This window comes from Calonectris borealis, chromosome 2, assembly GCF_964195595.1.
Source record: "Calonectris borealis chromosome 2, bCalBor7.hap1.2, whole genome shotgun sequence".
Classification (NCBI taxonomy): domain Eukaryota; kingdom Metazoa; phylum Chordata; class Aves; order Procellariiformes; family Procellariidae; genus Calonectris; species Calonectris borealis.
In genome coordinates, this window is record NC_134313.1 from 18,347,482 (window position 1) to 18,367,328 (window position 19,847).

Genomic DNA, 19,847 nt, shown 5'->3' on the forward strand with positions numbered 1-19,847 from the left:
TTCTTCCATTTTAGGGGTTTATAAATATAAATAATTTATAAATAATATAAATATAAATAAGTTTATAAATAATTTATAATTTATAAATAAGTTTATAAATAATTGGTTGTGATAATTGGTCAAAGAATTTCACTATTATTCACATATAATGAAAAATGTATTCCTATGGTTGTGTTTGAACTACTTGATCTATTAAAACATATGGATGTATTAAAACTTACACTCATTAAAATGATTCTGATGTAAACATTTTAATTGTGAAAGTGTTTTGCTTCTGACATTTGGGAAATCACCCATGAATAGCTTTGGTTTGAAAACTGATCAGCTGTTTGAAAATTGGAAAAATATTATCGGAGAACAAACTTAAACATCACTAGATGTTCCCTAAAATAAAATATGATAATACAGTTAGTGTAAGATGGGTAGGATTCTCATGTTTCTTTTCTCAGTATAATGTGACTGCTGCACATCAACCGTCAGACTGCATATGGTAGGGATTAAGCTCAACTTGATTTATGAAAACAGTTTTGATTAAAGCAAAAGAGGAAATAAAGAAATTTTAGCAGGTTATTGTGAAGTAAGTGAAACAATACTAATCAAAATAATAAATAGTAGATTGTAAAAATATGTTCTGACACTATTATAATAATTTTTAAATAATTGAAGTCTGAAGCAGTTACTTGTTAACACCTTAAGTTTGCCAGCAGCATTTCAAGTCATGTTAAAAAACCTTAAGCAGTTGTTCACCTACAAGGTAAAAAACTTCTATTCTCAACAAGAAAGTATACATTTCTAAGGGGTGATTTTAATGACATTTATAATTTTTTTTTCCACAGCTGAGGATGCATGTGGAGGAACCATGAGAGGATCCAGTGGTATCATCTCGAGCCCCAACTTTCCTAATGAATATCATAATAACGCGGATTGCACATGGACAATTGTGGCAGAGCCTGGGGATACTATCTCACTCATATTTACAGATTTCCAAATGGAAGAAAAATATGATTACTTAGAAGTAGAAGGTTCTGAACCACCTACAATATGGTAAGTCAACCATTGCAATTTTATTGTGGTAAAAAAAAAAAGATTATGAGATGTGGAAGGATAACTTTTGTTACTTTTCCTTTTGTCAATAGATAGTCTTGCTGAAAACAAAAAAAACCAAACCAGTAATTGTTGTTACTATGGCATAAATGTTGATATTCTAATTGCAGCTGTAAAATAATTTCCAAATGTATTCCAAGGACATAACATCTAGATGAAAGGCACTGTAGGCTCATTCACCTCATTGTCTGTAGGTCTAACCATTCTAACCATTATTGTATTAAAAATGTATATATTTAGAAAGAGAATGGAATGGACTGTTGTACTGGTAAGGAGTGGTGGAGCCTTCAGGGAGTTTCATAATGTCAGAAAGTGAATGGCATGGAGTCCTTTCAGCACAGAGCTGGGGGAAGTAGCATTGGTCACATCAGTTGGTCACAGATTCTCTCTGGAGAGGTTTCTCTAGAGACAACTGTATACGTGGTCTCACTATGTAATGTGCTGGGGGTATGGCTGGTGTTATACTCATCTAGAAATTTCCATCCTGATCTGTGAGATACAACACCCTGAGCTGAGTAGCCACAGCACTTTTTGGTTTGGGTTTTATTCCAAATATACTACCTTTAGAGAGGATTTTTGTTTGTTTGTTTGTTTGTTTGTTGACTTAGCAGTAGTAACAATATTTTTGCTAGGCTGGCTTCTGCAATTCTTGATCTCAGTGTAGATGCATTGCGTAAAACAAGTAGACAAAATAAAATAGTAAACAACCTCTTTCAAGATCAGGTTCAATTAAATAGAAAAAATAAATGATACATTCTGTGGTTTTCTGGCCTGGTAGTTTTATGGTAACACAGCATCACACTAGTCAAGAAACACGTGAATATGACAAATCTTGTGTTTATTATATTGGTTTAAATATACTATTGGTTCACAAAAAAGAGGATGTATATAAAACCATAAATAACAGTGATGCTCTCCAGTAAAATCTTAAGCTCTTAACTGGCTTATAAAGCATTATGAGGGTTCTGCACAACAGACAGAGGCATTTTTACCACAGGTGGTTGGCTAGCCACATTAAAGTCAGTAGAGTCTTGTTTTCTTACTATCAATACAAAAAAACCCACCAAACAGAGCATAGACCAAATAAACTAAATAATTTTTAATTTTATAATAAGAAAATATCCCAAATTAGATAATTACATTGTTTCGAAAACATCAGTCTCAGTTTCTACAAGTGATGCTTGTAAGTAATATTCCTTACTACTTCAGAGTATAGTAGAAGCCTATACAATAAGTCTCAGCTTTAGCAAATAGTATTTCATAATTTGAGTTAATTCTTACTGCCTCCTACGTAGTTAATTACCTGTATTAGAATATTACTTAATTGCCATTGAGTTTTTCAAGTTGTTAAACTGAAATCCTTTGAACGAGCTGTCAGCTAAAATAATTTTTAAACAATAATTTATAATAATTATTAGTGAGGTAACACCGATGACATACAGAAAATATCAATCACTTGAATAGCTAAATGTGCATTCAATTACTCTTGAATGTGTTTGTTTTATGTATTGTCATGAGCTTCAAACAATGATTTAATTTTTTTTCTGCAAAAGGCTTTGGTTATATTTAAATGATATTATAAGATTACTTTATATGTGGAAATTCTCATATTATCTGTTTACAAAACATAAAAATTTACAATGCTAATTTAATAATTGCTCATGTAGAGAAGCAGATTGAGAGTGTATTCTTTTTTTAGCTTGTCATTTATATTCCCTAAATTAGACTGATATATTCAATTATGCAAAAATATCCCCCCCATAAGTTAGGAAAAATAGATTTGGAAAGCTTAATTAACAACAATTTGTTAATTAGATTTACAGTGGTAATACTTTATATCCCCTTAGACTATAGCTTGAGATTTAGTTCAAGATATCTTAGTTTATAAAGTGTACATAGAAGTATACATCTAAAACTAAAACCAGGCTCTTGATCTTTCATTCTGGAAAACAAATAGTACATAATTTGTAAAATTACTAAAAACATATCGGTTGATCTGGATAGTAAGTAGTATTATAAAACAATTTCTCAGGCAATTTGTTGCTTTATGTGACTATTAACACCTATTGATTTAAAAAAATCTCAAACTTTTCTTCTTCTGCACATCTGCTGTGTAACAAAATATCCCTACTTTTTAGTTCTAAGTAAAACAGTGAGCTAGAATATACATCAAGTACATAGTCTGGGGTTATCCACGAGACAAGACTTAGAATTCTTCATGAAGTGCTAACTTCCCGTAGTCTTCCAGTCAGTCATTATAATATTTCAGTTATGCCAAGTCTTTTCTTTAAAAAAATCTTGACAGGCCATTTTCATTTAAGTAGTGGGAAAAAATTGCATAGATGCCCTTCAGGGTTTTTGTTGTCTGATGTCAAGGGCTGATTCTGATGTTTAGTACCTTGAATTGAATGAAGGTGCTTTTTCCATTTTGGAAGTGAAACTGAGAGAAAACAATTAGTTTGAGGAAACTATTTTCACCATTTTTTCTCAACAAAACAAAAAACTGAAAATAAATAGATCTAATGAAATGTTCCTTTTTGTCAAAGTGAAAAGTTAGTGTTTGAGACATTCATTGGTGAAGGAAGTAGCAATGTTATTACGGGATAATTTATCCAGCATATGGAAGTTCAGAGTTAAATATTCTGAGAGTATCTGAACACGTAAGAGTTTTCTAATGCTTGCCTCTAGGATACTTTGGTTGGAATGTTTCAGTCTCTTATTTTGCTGTTGGTCACTCTTAATGGCATATTTAATAATCACTAAGCAGAAAACTGGAATGATTCTCTAGGCTGCTTTGACATGGGTGTCCTGGATTCCAGCATGTACTCTAGTCTGAATTGTTAAGGCAATTGTCAAGACTCTAGTTAAATTGCGTAAACAAAGTGGTAGAACCTCCTTCCCAGAATACTTTATGAAAGATGTGCTTAGGGCAGTCTCCTGATGAGAGCGGGTGAGCATGGAAAGTATATATTTCACACTGTCCTAGGCAAAGACATTAACTCTGTATCTTCTATTCCTGATTACCAGCTTAATTGTCAAAAAGTTGACAATTTCTCCTCCTACATGTTTGGAGAGCTTGGTTATTACAAAAAAAAAAAAAAAAAAATCAGCAAAGGTATTACACTAATTGGACTTTAAATGATGATTAGTTTTTAATTAACTGATACATTTTTGGTGGATAGACTGGAAAGTGATAGAAAATAATGGTTGTCATAAAGTATGTGCTTAGAGCTCTCAATTCAGAGAACTGCTGTAGTCTGAATAACGATCATAATTTCTTTTCAAAGAACACATAATTATGCAAATTTTTTATTATTTGTTAACATGAAGGTGTGCATTAATGTGAGAGTGTTTGAGAGTGTAGCGGTGTCTCAAATGTAGGGAAAATGTACTTCACTTCTACCATGACAAAAAAAAACTCCAAAGTTTTCAGCTCTGGGTAAGAGTGTACTTCTAAGAAAATCTGTGTGTAGTGTTCTAACAGTTGACCTACCACTGGCATGTTCGTACAAAGTAGTAGGACATCTAAGTAGTCTGTTATCAAAGATAAATTTGAAATATGGTGTAATTACTCCTTTTAAAACAAAATAACTCACCTCACTTCTCTGTTACTGATAGTGTATTCTTGGGTATTTCAGAATGTTTCCTATTTAATTTTCCTAAAATGTAAAGGAGGCTTAGAATTTTCCATAGTAAATTGAACTATTGTATTGTCTAGACCATCACTCTGTTTCTGATTTTAGCCAAATTACAATTTTTTCCTGTATAAATCTAGATACAATGTAAAATGATACATACTGAATGAAATTTATGTTGGTGAAACCATAGGCAATTTATATTTAAATATTTCATTGTTTGATATTGCATATTTTGTGCATCATATCAGTTGCGTTAAAATTGATAGCTGTTACAAAACAATGGCTAATTAAATTAATTTCTCCCTTGCAACAGTGATTTTGCACATTTTTTTTCCCAACAGAAACACTCCCTTTGCATTCATTTTAAATATTCTGTGGAGAATGAAATTACAATTTGTGAAAAAATCTTTCCCTTAACTTAGATGCAACAAAAAACCATCCAGTTTTAAAAGGTTTTGTCTGATATACTTAAAACTCTTTTGATCCTTATAATAAACTTCTTCAAGCTTAAGACTCCCTTGCGGATTGTATGGATGAGAAAGCATAAGAACACAAAAATGTGGGTCTTTGTTTGGGTTGCCAAATCAGAATTTATTCCAAGTAACTAGTTGTTTCTTATCAATTTGGGTCTATCCTTGACCTGTGAACATTCCTGATGAACTTTTCAGTGGATATGACGTGTTTCCATTCAATTTTCTTATATTGTGAACTTAATCTGTTTACTCTTCTGTATAGCACAGCTAAGGATAATTTAACAAGCACACTATATTAATTACAAATTTACGGCAATCGTAATTTCCCTGTAAGAATTTTGTGAAGCCATTTCTCATTTTAAAAAAAAGTTCATGATTTATGAAGGCTGGAAGCTCAAATAAAAATACGAGAAAACAGCTAGTGCGAAATAAATAATATTAGTGTACTGATTGACCAGTAGCTTTAAACACAGCATTCTTGAATTTCACAGTAGATTCTCTTTTACATTTTGTAAGAAGATAATTACATTTTAACTTCAAGTGTTGTTGAAGTTAATAATATTGCACTTGCTGGCTTTTTTCTGAATCCAAGCTTACAAACTCTGTTAATGAAGTTTTAAAATATTCGTAATATGTTTAGAAAGCGGTTAGGCAAATAATATACAGTGTTTTATAGAGAAACAATAGGATTAAATAAATACTCATAGAGAATAAACTTTACGTTAAATAAACTCATGGTAATTTACCTCTAAGTTAAATAAATTTCACAGAGAAAAAATTAATTTTATAAAGTTTTGGTGATGACGTAGCGTAGTATTGCAGTAGCATCTGAACATCACTAAGAGTAGCCATTTTGGATCAGTAAATGTTTATATTTGGAGTTCAGTGTCTGATAGTGGCAACAGCATTGCTTAGGAAAAGAGTAGAAGACACCAGGATGATATGGTGTGGTCTTCCCCCTTGTGTAGACTCCCAGCTTCTGTAGTTAGTGATTTAGGAACTTCTTGAACCAACATTTGCCTGAAAAACGTGTGTTAAATAAGTGTAAATAGATCTTCCTTTTGTTAATTAGTCATTCTTCAAGGGTCATTCTTCAAGATCCTCTGGAGAGTACCACATGAGGTGTTTTTTTTAAATCCAAGCAGGCTATATCAATGAATTCCCTGTTATCCACAAAATCATGTATTCCTGAAAATAACCTCAATTGATGTGTCAATCATAACCTTCCTCTGCAGAAGCTGCATCATCACTTTCCTTGCATTCATCCCTATATATACAAATTCTCTTCTTTTTTACCATTTTAATCAATTCTCTAAAGTAATGAAGCATATTGGCCTGTGGCTTTCTCTTCACTTTGAAATAACTTAGCTCCTCACTTTCCTCCCATGTCCTGGATACCTGGTCATCAGTGTTGTGTGAGGATCTGTTTTCTTCAAGATTTCCGTCTCCCTGAGACTGAATCAGGGAGATCAATACGTCCTAGGTTCCACCTCAGTTGACAGTATGAACAAGAATATGTTGGGCTCGTCTTCATTATTCATAATGTAATCATTGATCACTATTCCAGAATGGCACTATGCATTTTGATAGCATCACACATTTTCACACGCTTATAGCCTTTATATCAAGTTGTAAAAACATCACCCTGGAGTTTTACAATAAATATGACAACAGCACATTACCTCAGACATTTTGAGCAGTAAGAACAGGGAAAAAATATATCTTAGAACAATGGAGAAGGGCCTAGAGGAAATTTTGTCCAAGTGCTACCCAACCTGAATGTTGCCTATTCACTCTAGAGGAGCCTTAGGTAGCGTCACTCTGCATTCATGGGCTGATGCCCTGGGATCATTCTCTGGAACAATTGGTTTTAGCACTGTAGGCCTTCTGTAATATCTAGAATACAAAGTGTTTCTCTCTCATATTCCTCAATGATACTTTTTCTGAAATCTAAGTGGCATCTTATGTGCCATTTTCCATGCCTTTGCTGTCATTTGCAATATAATGATGGTAACAATTAGTATCTAGTGACTTTTAATCCCATTTTACTAGTGCTATTAAAGAACAAAATGATAAACATTCAGTGCTTTGCAGAACTTGTAAGCAATATTAGTGAAGAATACATCAACTAGTGCTAATTAAAAGCCAAGTGAGCATGAGCAGACAGATGATAGTTTTGTTTTTTTTTTTTTGCGGGGGGGTGGGGAGGAAGATGCAGTTAATTCATGTTAGTCATCTACATGGTAATTTTTAATTGCCAGTTCAGTTACAATAGAAGTTAGCCTTCAGGAAACATTTGAAAATTAAGTATACTGTTGTTGACGATTAACCTACAACAGACACATGCATGAACACAATAGGTTCTCAATCATATCTTTATAACATAGCAGTTACTTGATCTATGCAGCCATCCAGTGTATGAATAGGTTAGATTTATTTTCAATCAACGTACTTGATCAAATGATGCTCATATGTAAGTCTACAGAGGAAAACCTCTGCCTGACATAAATGTGGCAGCACAGGGATAGACAATCACACCTCAATACAAGTACCAATGAAAATAATAATGTGTTGGAGAAAATAACAAAACAGACAAAAAAAGAAGCAGAAGTGCTCATAAGTAGAGCTTAAAAGGGAGAGGAAAAAACCCACCTCAGGCCCGGCTATTGTTTTCTTGAAAAATCACTTCAAATTAGAAAGTAACAAGTATAATTGTTTCTTTTTTATTAATGAAGGGTGTTACGCTGCCTTGGATATTATTACTGTTTTCTCACTAGTTATTATACAAAGGTTTTAAATCTGTGCTTAATGCTCAAAGGAAGGACTCAGGAAAGTAATATTTACGAGTAATATGATCCTAATAAAAATGTTAAAAGTCCCAGATGGTAGATGGTTTGTAATCTGATACAGTTGAATTAAAATTTAAAGAATAGTGGCAAAATAGATACTGCTTAACACAGGAAAAATGCTTTCAGAAGAATGTTGTGGTTATAGCCAAAGTAGATGGAAAAAATTATTCAATTAGTATGGCAAACAAAGTGCATTCATAAAAACCTGCTGAAAAGTGATTAGCAGAGTATTTGTTTACTGATAATGAATAGAATTAATTTTTTATTGGATTTAACTGCAAAACAAAATAGATGTAACTGCAAAAAGCAGCCAGTTTTGGAATGCCTAAGTCCTTGTCCCTTTCTAAAACAGGGAACAGAAGATAACAGAGATAATGCTTAAGTGTAGAACAGGGTAAGCAGAAAGTCAGGAATAGGAGGAATACTAATGATAAAAATATTGTCTGGTTTGAGTCTTTGATAATCCATGCATTGTACATTATAGTTTTCATCCTCTTTTTCTGAAGGACTGAGAACAGAAATGAAGTGGATTGCTTTCTTGGAAACAAAAGCTTTCCACAGAAACCAGGTATTTGTGTCCTTTACTGTTTGCCCCTGTAGTTTGATTTTGTATGTGGCGGTTCAGCATTTCACCTGTGGCATTTTCATGAGGTCATTCAGAGCAGTTCAGGAAGCACAGTGCATTCTGTAATGTGTAGGGTCAGGTTCAATGGTAGTGTTAGGAGGGGAATTTGTTACAGTGATTGTGGAAGTTAATGGCACGTTTTTTGTTGTTCTGTTGTGTGATTCCATTTGGTAACCATCATTCGAAAAGGACTTTGAAACTGACTTTACATCTGGTACTCTCAAAATGCTTACTAAAACATGAAAAAGATTTGAATCTAAGACAGGAAAAAGATATCAAATCACATGTTTCACAGTAGAGATGGAGGCTTCTCTGTGTTATTTTGTACTATTTGTTCTTGTGCGTTTCTGAAGAAATAGAAGGCCCTTCCATGGTACCATGTTCTAGTGACTTTTTCTGCATCCATTTCTCAGGTTGTACTTCAAAGTGTAGTGCACCAACATGTCTCAAACTTTTCAGGCAGAATAGACATATTTAGCCATGAGTTACATGATAAAAATCTTCATTCTGTCACTTAACAGTAAAGACCTTGAAGTCTATGCTTTTTTTTAAAAGACATATTTAGTTAGTTTGTGACATTTACAATAAATAGACTCAGCCCTTAGTAAGGGCAGAATCTGACTTTAAGAAATGGTCATATCTATGGAAATACAAATCAACCGAAGGTTTAAATCAAGAGTTTAATCCTGGAATTCAGTATGTTATGTATGCGTCTACATAACTAGGTTGTAAGGGAACACAAGCCAGAACAATAGAATCTAATAATCAGGATAATTCAGTGTGGAAGGGAACTCAGGAGCTGTCTAGTCCAACCTACTGCTGAAAGCAGGCTCAGCTCTGAGGTGAGACAAGGTTGGTCAGGGCTTTATCCAGGCTGGTCTTGAAAACCTCCAAAGATGGAGACTGCACAACCTGTGTGGGCAACCTTCTTCAATGCCTGAGTGTCCTCGTGGGGGAAAAAGCTTTTCCTTTTTTTCCTTATTTGGAAATAATTGTTTACAATCAGAATCAACACACAAGAATTTATTGTCTCCAGTCATCTCTTGAGGTCCAAACATCTCTTGTGGTCTCTTTCCTCTCCATGGATAGGCAGTGGTATGACCTTTCCTCTGGGCAGGTTGACTGATCTGGCCAGTCCTAGCTCATGAGTTGAAGACGCATGGCATCATGTTGGAGTCCTTCCTTCCCCTGGCTTATGTTGTCCCACTTATCTTATAGGAGTGTGTACATGACCAGAGTCATGAATCATCCCGTCTTCCTCTAGACTACAATAAGCTAAAGCTTATATGGTACATGTGATTTATTACTATATAATAGAGTCAAGCCTAGGTGAGACAACTATTTGTTAAATTACAGTGTGTACTTGCGTCAGGCATGGAGTCAAACGTAGTCACAGAATCACCTTGGCACATTATGGTGCAAATGAACACTTTACATGGCCACAAAGTGATACTTCTTTTGAAAAAATATGTTTCCACTCTTATTTCCAGCTCATCCCTTACCTCGTGTTGGCTCAGGCATTTACATAGCAACAAAGCAACTGCACCAGGAAGTGATACAGATAAAAACTAACTTTTTTCCTTGCTGTGTTAGTCAGTAGGTAATCAGAGTTGAAGAGAACAGTGAGGCACATAGGGAGTGGAATACTGGTTCTTCAAGGAGTAGGACCACTTTATTGTCAAAATAAAGCCTGAACTGTTTTTCTCTCAGGTACTGTAGATTGAATGACAGCATCCATGCAAGGATTTACGTTTTGGTTTTTTTTTTTTTTTTTTTTTACCTTATGTGCAGGGACTTCACAGAGTTAGTTGATTTCCTTTATATTCTTCTACTATATCCTTAGCTTGTTGTATTCCTGTGATGGTATAAAATATTTTTTTCTGATTAAGGTACACAATGTTAGGAAGGCAGTATTTCATTGTTGTTGTTGCAAAAAATAGTATATCCTAGTGATTAAATGCACTTGTCTTGAAGAAACATTTCTGAAGCTGTTCCTGATTTCTTACCTTTCCTATGTTCGTGAGTATTGCAGAAGTGAACATTTGTAAGCCTTATCTGAAGATATATGTTTTCATTATCCTGATGGTACTTTTTAATATGTATAAAGTTATTCTCATCTGGAGTCAATCAGATATCCACCAGCAGTTTTCAAATGAGCAGTTATACATTGGATGGACTTTTTACATACATTCTTCTCAACAGAGATAGGATTATATTATATTATTTCCCAAAGCCTTACCAACATTCAGAAACAAATTAAAAATAATTCTCATTATTGGTTGAAGAGTACTCCGTTTTTTCCACCATCCCTCTTGGGCAAAGATTTACTGACTACTGTGTTTATACTTCCATGACCCCCTTTAACCCTCGTTGGACGGAGCAGCCCAGAGTGCTTCCAGTATTGCTTATTTGTAACTCTGTTTTGTAGAAACCAGATAAATAATAGCGTAGACCTAGGGCATTTTACTAATGAATACTTAAAAAACATGATCAGTAATAAAAAACAAACAAATGCAAAAAAATCTGGAGTCTCTGACTCAGCAGTTTCTGGAAAAAATACAGATAGGAGGATGGCTTAATAATTTAACAGGGAACACTTTCACTGTGCTTACTCCAGCAGAATACTGCACTTGTTTTGATGTGGTCATTTACTGTTGTCTCAGGATGGCAATTGCTGGAGTAGAGAGGGAGACTGATTGCTCTTGTCTTGACTGAAACATCAGTGACTGAACTGACTAATCTTGCAAGTAAGGCTGAAACAGCCGTATTTTATGCTGCATGAGGGGAAAGGGTATTACACATAAAGCAGAGGATAACATAAATCTCAAAACAAGGCAGGGAAAAAAACCCCATAACCAACCTACAAACCAAAAAACAATGTAAAACCAAAACATGTAATTTTTTCATTTGTCATTCTAGAGTAATTAAAACTTCACACTTCCTTGTCATGTGTACTGAGTCCTTGCCATGATCTCCATTTACTTTATTCAGCAAAGTAAGTGATGGGCTGTGGGAGAACAGTAATTCCTGCAGACATAATCCCAAATCACTCTTGTTTCTAGATTCTGGATGAAAATCATTAGTAAGTTTTGTACATTGGGTAAACTGTATGCATTCATAATTCTATCTTTTATGTCTCAAGCCATAACAGCCAGAAGTATAGTATTTTGAATACATGAATGAAACTCTTTGCATTCATGAACAAATCCTGACAAGATAAAACATTGCTTATATGGGACCTCCAGACTGCTTAGGACTTCAGATGCTGGTGCTTCTTTTTGTCATTGTCCATCTGTTTTGCCTGTGAAAATCACTTTAGGTGATTTAGGGTGCAAATTCACTTGTAAAATTAACCAGTAACTAAAACAAACAGTTAAGCGTCCTATGAATCTGCTAAAGCAATTTCTTTATATTAAGGATTGACACAATGTCAAACCAGTGTGAAAGCAATTTTTAATAATTACATGCCATCCAGTGTGCAGGTGACCGGCCACAACCCACAGCTTCCTGGTCATGACATAACAGTCAAAAAAAAGAAAATAAGCCATTAATGTATGCTTACTGTATGTTTATTTCTTCTACATACAATAGGTCATGCAAGTGAAAAAACCACCAAAATGTAAAATCTAGAGCCTTGAAAAGGAGCCTTTAACAAATGACTTACTCTCAAAAATCCCCCACCCTGAAGTTAAAAAAGCCTATTCAAATAATTGTGCCAATTTCAATAAATGTTTTTATCCCATAAACTTTTAAACTGTTTTTAAAGTTAACTGGTTTAGGTGTTTCCAAATGAAAGACAATGAATTTTCATTATTTTGAAACCCTTCATCTGAGTATATTTTAAAATTTTAAACATTTGAAAATTAAATGCAATTTCCCTGTGACCTAATTCCTGAACCACGTTAATATTCTGATACCCTGTGTCAACATAGGTATAATAATATGAGAAACGGTACAGAAAAGGGAAAAAGGATGGAAACAGATATGGAAAAGCATCTATAGGGAAAGGAATATAATAGGCTAAAGCTTTTAAATCTTGAAAAGAAATTAGTGAGAAAAGATATGACGGATTTTTAAAATTATGACTATTATATGTCAGGTAAATAAGGAACATTCATTCTTCATTTCTTACACTAAAATAAATAGGGACGCTCAATGATTTATCAGACAAGATTTAAAACAAAAGGTATAACTTTTCTGTAGCATACATACTTCAGTTGTGGAATTCATTGGCATGTGATGTTATAGATGGAAAAATTATAAATACATTGAAAAAATGGATCAGAAATTCATAAAAGGAAAATTTATCAAAGGGTATTAAACATAAAGGCCTGCTTGAAGGGCTCTGTTCAAGGAACCTGCAGTCCATAAAATTGCTGGAAATTGTGATGATGTATGAAGGGATGAATCTCATTCTGTATAATCACAGTTTCTGACACTTCTGGTAAATTATCTGTTACTGCTCATTGTCAGAAATAAAGTATTAGTCTCAGTGCATTTCTGATCTAACACTTCAGTACATACATTCTTAGATACCATCAAGAACGTGATGGGTATTGTACAGGGTATTATAATTCCATTCATGCAGTAAGAGATTTTTGCATGATTTATATAACCCAAAGAAATTATCATAACTGAGATGTATCAGGAGTAATAGTTCTGCATCTGTAAAACATTTTGGGGGCTGAAGTTCAGAACTTTTCGGTTTATGTTATAAAAATATTCTGCCTTCATTTAAGACTTGTGATAAGAAAACCTACATCTGCCAAGTCATTATTTAAGGCTTCAGCAAATATGGAAGCTAGTATTTCACCTGGCATTATCTAATGTTTAATCAGTGTTAAGATGTGAGCAATATTTTTAATGTAATTTTTGTCTGGTTTCATTTTCCAGTCAATTAGGAATTCTTATTGGACTTTTCTTCCTTCTACTAAAAAGATTATTAATGAAGATATTTGTATATCTAGATTAAGCAAACTCCTAGTTTTCTTTCTTGGCTAAGTAGACTTTTTGGATCTTTCTGTGTAAGATCCAGTAAGTAAATTGCTGGATCCTTCACATCTTTCGATCAGCCTTTTCTATACCCAAACTTGCAACATTGGACTGGTATATTTGAATCAGCAGAAAAACTACCTGTCACATAGTACATATTCTCTCATCCTGGAAGCATATAATACAGGTTCTGACATCTTTCACATGGATATATTGCACTGCCGCACAACTTCTTGTCCCCATTATTTTTCACGTTAGAGGATAAACTTTTTCCATCATCTGTTTGCTGAGCAAGAACATACTGGTCTGCATGTTGTGCCAAGGGAGGTTTAGGCTGGACATTAGGAGAAATTTCTTTACTGAAAGAGTGGTCAGGCCTTGGAACAGGCTGCCCAGGGAAGTGGTGGAGTCCCCATCCCTGGAAGTATTTAAAAGACGTGTAGATGAGGTCCTTAGGGACATGGTGTAGTGGGCATGGTGTGTTCGGTTGACGGTTGGACACGATGATCTTAGAGGTCTTTTCCAACCTTAATGATTCTGTGATTCTATGATTCTATGTCCTAAGTGAAGTTAAGGGTAAGATGAAGGACTGTTGCAATGAGGCTCAATTTCTGTTTAGTAGCTGGCACCATGTCTTTGAAAAAAAAAAACCCAACCAGCCTTGAACTGAAGCTTCCAACTTTTTAACAAAACTTTCCAATTCTGTATAACTTACATAATTTGAGATTCAATCCCAAAATGCAGGCATCTTTCCTTGTTTGTGTTTTGGTTTTTTGGGGGGTGTGTGTTTTGGTTGGTTTCTTTTCCAGAGAGTTAATTATAATAAAGGGGAGTTTCCTTAAAAAGATGGAATTGAGGAAGTTCTATAGTATTAAGTGCAGTTAAAAGCAGAGTTCAGCTCTTGTGGGAGAGAAATGAGAGATGCAAAGGCTAACAGTCCTTAGAGTATTATTTTTTCATTCTGTTTTGAATTACAAATGACTCTGCTAGCAAGACCTTCCACAAACTTGCTAATGGATTTAAACTAGCTAGCTAAAAGTTATTTTGCTAAACATGAAACTATAGCTTTGCTAAGTGTTCTGGAAATTATTTTTATTACCATAGTCTATGCATTAGGCATTTATAGCCATACATTGGAATGCTGCCATTCCATTTGCTTTTGGTGACTTTGAACACAGTCCCCAAAACTGTGAAGTAGAGCAGCACACTGTACTATTCTGTTCTAGAAAGATTCATACACAGAAATAGAGCTTAAATACCCAAACTTGTGGTTTCAATGATGTGTTGCTGTTTAAAAACTAATGCAACTTGAATTAAATTAAAACCTGATCTATTTAGCATGACTATTCCTCTTACCTTTTGCGAAGCTTGTTACTGATGCAGGAAAAAGGTAACTGGTGGTTGCAATTGCCTAGTTCAGTTTACACAGCGGGGGCCATAGTACTTTGCAGCATATCCTGTATTTCTGGTCTCTAATTTTTCTTTAGCTGCATCCTGAAAGATGGGGCATAGATTTAAATTTTAGTGGCTCATAATTCATGACAGGAGTATCTGGTGTGATGATGACTGAAAACCAGTTGATGAAAACCAGCTGGGTCATTCAAGAGACTATGTATAACTATTTTCCATTAAAAAAGATTTAGGAACATACACTCTCAACTGAAGTCTGCGACTAACCCTAAAAGAAATCAGAGTTAGGAGTAGGATGCCATCGGTATCTGCCAATGGGGAGAATAATATGGCAGCCAGCTAAAAAATTGGTATTTTTTATGGTATTGCATCAAATAGACAAAAAAAGGAGGTAGAAGTACTGTATCAAATATCTGGTATATATATTTATTTACATCAAGTCAATCAAGAAATAAAAAAGATGGATTTCTTACAATATATCCCTTAGTGTTATATTTTAATATATATCTAGTATTAGAAAAAAAGAAAATAAAAGGGTAGTGCTGCCATTATTGAATGTTAAAGTAGAAGAGCAAGGTTCTCTAGCATCTGGACAGGCTGGATCGATGGGCCGAGGCCAAGTGTGTGAGGTTCAACAAGGCCAAGTGCCGGGTCCTGCACTTCGGCCACAACAACCCCAGGCAACGCTACAGGCTTGGGGAAGAGTAGCTGGAAAGCTGCCCGGAGGAAAAGGACCTGGGGGTGCTGGTTGACAGCCGGCTGAACATGAGCCGGCAGTGTGCCGAGGTGGCCAAGAAGGCCAACGGCTTCCTGGTCTGTATTAGAAATAGCATGGCCAGCAGGAGCAGGGAAGTGATCGTGCCCCTGTACTCAGCACTGGTGAGGCCGCACCTCGAATACTGTGTTCAGTTCTGGGCCCCTCACTACAAGAAGGACATGGAGGTGCTGGAACGTGTCCAGAGGAGGGCAACGAAACTGGTGAAGGGTCTGGAGCACAAGTCTGATGAGGAGCGGCTGAGGGAACTGGGGTTGTTTGGTCTGGAGAAGAGGAGGCTGAGGGGAGACCTCATCGTGCTCTACAACTACCTGAAGGGAGGTTGTAGTGAGGTGGGTGTTGGTCTCTTCTGCCAAGTAACTAGCGATAGGACAAGAGGAAATGGCCTCAAGTTGCGCCAAGGGAGGTTTAGGCTGGACATTAGGAGAAATTTCTTTACTGAAAGAGTGGTCAGGCCTTGGAACAGGCTGCCCAGGGAAGTGGTGGAGTCCCCATCCCTGGAAGTATTTAAAAGACGTGTAGATGAGGCGCTTAGGGACATGGTGTAGTGGGCGTGGTGGTGTTGGGTTGATGGTTGGACTCGATGATCTTAGAGGTCTTTTCCAACCTTAATAATTCTATGATTCTATGATTCTATGATTCCTTCTATTCTGAAAAATAATCAGAAACACGTAAAGGACTTTATTTGTTGAAAAGCAGGATTTAATTTATCTGGAAATCAATTGAAAGAGCAGAATGGTACGATATGGGCCAACTACATTTTTAGAAACAAGCTAGGTCAGTTTTTCATTGCAGAAATTATTAGGACAGTAGTTACTTCAGCTTCAGTTATGAGAAACAGAAAGAATCTGTCTAAGAATATGAAGGAATAAGGCAATTTTTATCATTATATTATTACTGATGGGTAAATAGACATCAGTACTAAGTATAAGGCCAACAGACATGAAAAAAACCCACCAAAACAAACTTCAAAAAAGAAAGGATAAGGTAATCTGCAGGAAATCTGGCAGTAAGTGGAAGTGAATATATTAAGTACATAATAACAGACTATCCTAATACAAAAGAAAGTTATAAATCATAATAAGAGACCGTTAAAGCTCCTGGTGCGGTCATAAGGATATACAGATCAGAGAGAAATTTTACAAAAGGTGAGAAAAGAACCACATGACTAATAAATAAAAGCGTAAAATAATAGGAAGCTGTGAGTATACAATAAGAATGGCTGTCACAGTTGCTGAATTACAGCTACCAAAGGATATAAAAGGCAATGATGGAAGGATTTTATAAATACATTAGAAGTAAAAAGAAAACAAGGAAAACCATGTTTCCTAATCAGGTATTTCCCAGTATATCTTTCTAAAAAAAAAAAAAAAAAAATGGAAACATTCTTATATCATTAGCTGATGGTGTAGCTCAGTAAGCCTAGCATTTGTTCTCTGTGTCATGCTAGGATGGGTAGTAAAGGGTAGGACTAAAGTACAGTAACACAGCTGTGGAGCCTAAGCTTTCTTTCACCTGCCCGTGCTTATGTGTAGTCTGCGCTGGTTATCTTCCTAGTCATCACATTCTTATAAGTGCAATACTTTAAAGGTCAGTCTTAATTTATAACAAGTGAATTAGTGATCTATTATCTTTTAACAGTTATTAGGTCTGAATATTTGCAAACTTTCCAACTCTCATATATCAGAATAGTGAAAGCTCTCAGAGTGCTCAGGTAACGTTATCATCATTACCACTAATATCAGTAAAAGGTATCATATAAGAAGCTAATAGATACTAAACTCTGATACAAGATATTTTAAAGCTAGTATAGTTGGCTTTTTATTGCATAATTTATATTATATCACTTTCCAGCCAAATGTCATGCGCAAAGGGAAAATTCTTTTGGAGAAATGGAACTGAAATTTTGGCAGTAATGATTGATTTATATGGTAAAGTAAATCAAAATTATTATTCTAAGGAATGTTTACTTACAATTTGCTCTAGTCTGGAAAATCTACATAATGAGCTGGCCTTTTAAATGAGGCACCACATTTTCCCAGAGTATAAGGTATTCTAACAACACAGAATATCGGTAAATCTTCTAAACTTTGTTTTTGCTCTCTAGCAAAGCTTTTATATGTATTAGTCAACATATTACATACTTACATGAATTTTATTATAAATAAATATTTTAATAAACATTTTCTTTGTGTCCTATATAGAAACCAGCATTCTTTAGTGGGCCTTCTTTGCTCACAGCTTTTTGGGGAGAGGGGGAGGCAAAGAGATGAGAATTAAGAACAAATGATATTTGCTTATATCACAATGAAAATAGTTACATTTACATTTTAAGACACAAATATTCATTTGAAATATGTATGTTTTTAACAGCTGTAAATTGAAGAATCCAGGGAGTTTTATAAGTAACAGATTGATCTAGTAAAATCAATTTGAAATATTCCCAATTACTAATCACCTTTTGTTATTTTAAATAGTATTAATTATCCACAATTAAAAATATACTATGAGATTTTACAGTACTCAGGAGAATCTTATACATTCTTCTCAGTTCACAATTTCTTGTATTGATTTTTTAGACATTTATTGCTCTTTAAATCTTCAGTATGGCCTCTGTTAACAGGGAGTGTGATGTCTTCTGTTGGGCAAATTAGACTACAAATGTTCAACTCAGAGGCATGGTTCCAAAGCATGGAGAGGTTAAAATGCTGTGACATGGATTACTATTTCACAGTCTGATTTACTGGAAACAGCAGGTGGCTAGCAGTCAGACCCATGCAGTGGTGTCGCTGAAGTGTATGCTCATCTCTGAGAGCAGCATTTAGTTTTTGAAAGAAAATAATTATATAAATTGTAATTTTACATACCCCTGTGTTTGAAGAATTGACTTGAATAAAATAATTTTTACATGTATGCATACTTACACTTCAAATTAAGAAACAAAAATCCCTCTTGTCACATTTCTCAAAAGATTTGCCACAAATGTTGCATTTTTAAATTGTTGTTATTATATTTATTTTTCTAAAAAAAAATATAAAACATGCTGAAAAAAAAGTCTGTGTTATTCTGGATATCTTAGCATATATAAACTCAATAATCAATAGTATATCAATAGTATATTTTGGTGCATCCTTTTTAAGATAATAATCTTGAAAGTCAGTAGAGTTTGGCCCAGTCTCTTGCTTTACACACAGACAACTTCATATGTATTTACAAGGTTCAGCTCAGTGTCATACCAACCTAGGTCTAGAACTGGAAGCAGTACAGCTGCATCAATGGGAATCCTTGCTCAGGGCAGTTATTCTTGCTTCTATGTGCATGAATATCTCTGTATGTTGTTTCATTTTGAAACACAGGAGTATGTTAGCTCCAGCCAGTTATGTGGCACAAAGGGGAAGGACTGTGGTGCTCTGTGGTGCAAGCCTCTTTCATTCAATATCTGATATCCACATTGTGTGTTTTCCAGTGGTTCAGAGTGTACAAGCAGAGGTGTACCAGATTTAATGAGGTGCTTGGTGCTAACTTGAATATCTCAAGAGGTATTGCTCTCTTAATTGTCTAGATATGCAAGTTATCTACAGAATCTACACAGAACTGAAGAGGTCATTGGTTCTCAGTAAAGAACAGAAGAGAGAATTTCAGACATTTTTAAGAACTAGTCTCTGGGGTCAGTAATAAAGGCATTGTTTTGGATGAGAAAAGCAACTCCTGTAATTTTTTAAGATTCAATATGCATTTCATAGATACAGGGCTTAGTGCCAGAAAGAACTAGTGGGTAATCTAGTGCCCCCTCCTGTAAATGACAAACTTCTGTATTCCATTTGTTTTTCTGTGCTAATTTCAAAACATTAGCCAGTCTTCTACAGTGTTTACTTAAAAGAGCTAAGTGACAAAAAAACCAACTATCTTTTCTTTTTATAATTTGTTCTAATAGTTACTCACCATTGTTTGCAAAAATAGGAAAAAAAAAATTACACTTTG

The 19,847-nt window shown here is 34.7% G+C and overlaps 1 protein-coding gene across 3 annotated transcripts in view; it reads left to right on the forward strand.

The window, feature by feature from the left end:
* Positions 1-19,847, forward strand: part of CSMD3 (CUB and Sushi multiple domains 3) — a 796,263-nt gene that overhangs the window by 221,214 nt on the left and 555,202 nt on the right. For all 3 annotated transcript variants that reach the window (XM_075141259.1, XM_075141260.1, XM_075141261.1), the window contains exon 5: positions 837-1,044. In XM_075141259.1, the coding sequence (XP_074997360.1) occupies positions 837-1,044 (208 nt within the window). The remainder of the gene's footprint in view (positions 1-836; positions 1,045-19,847) is intronic.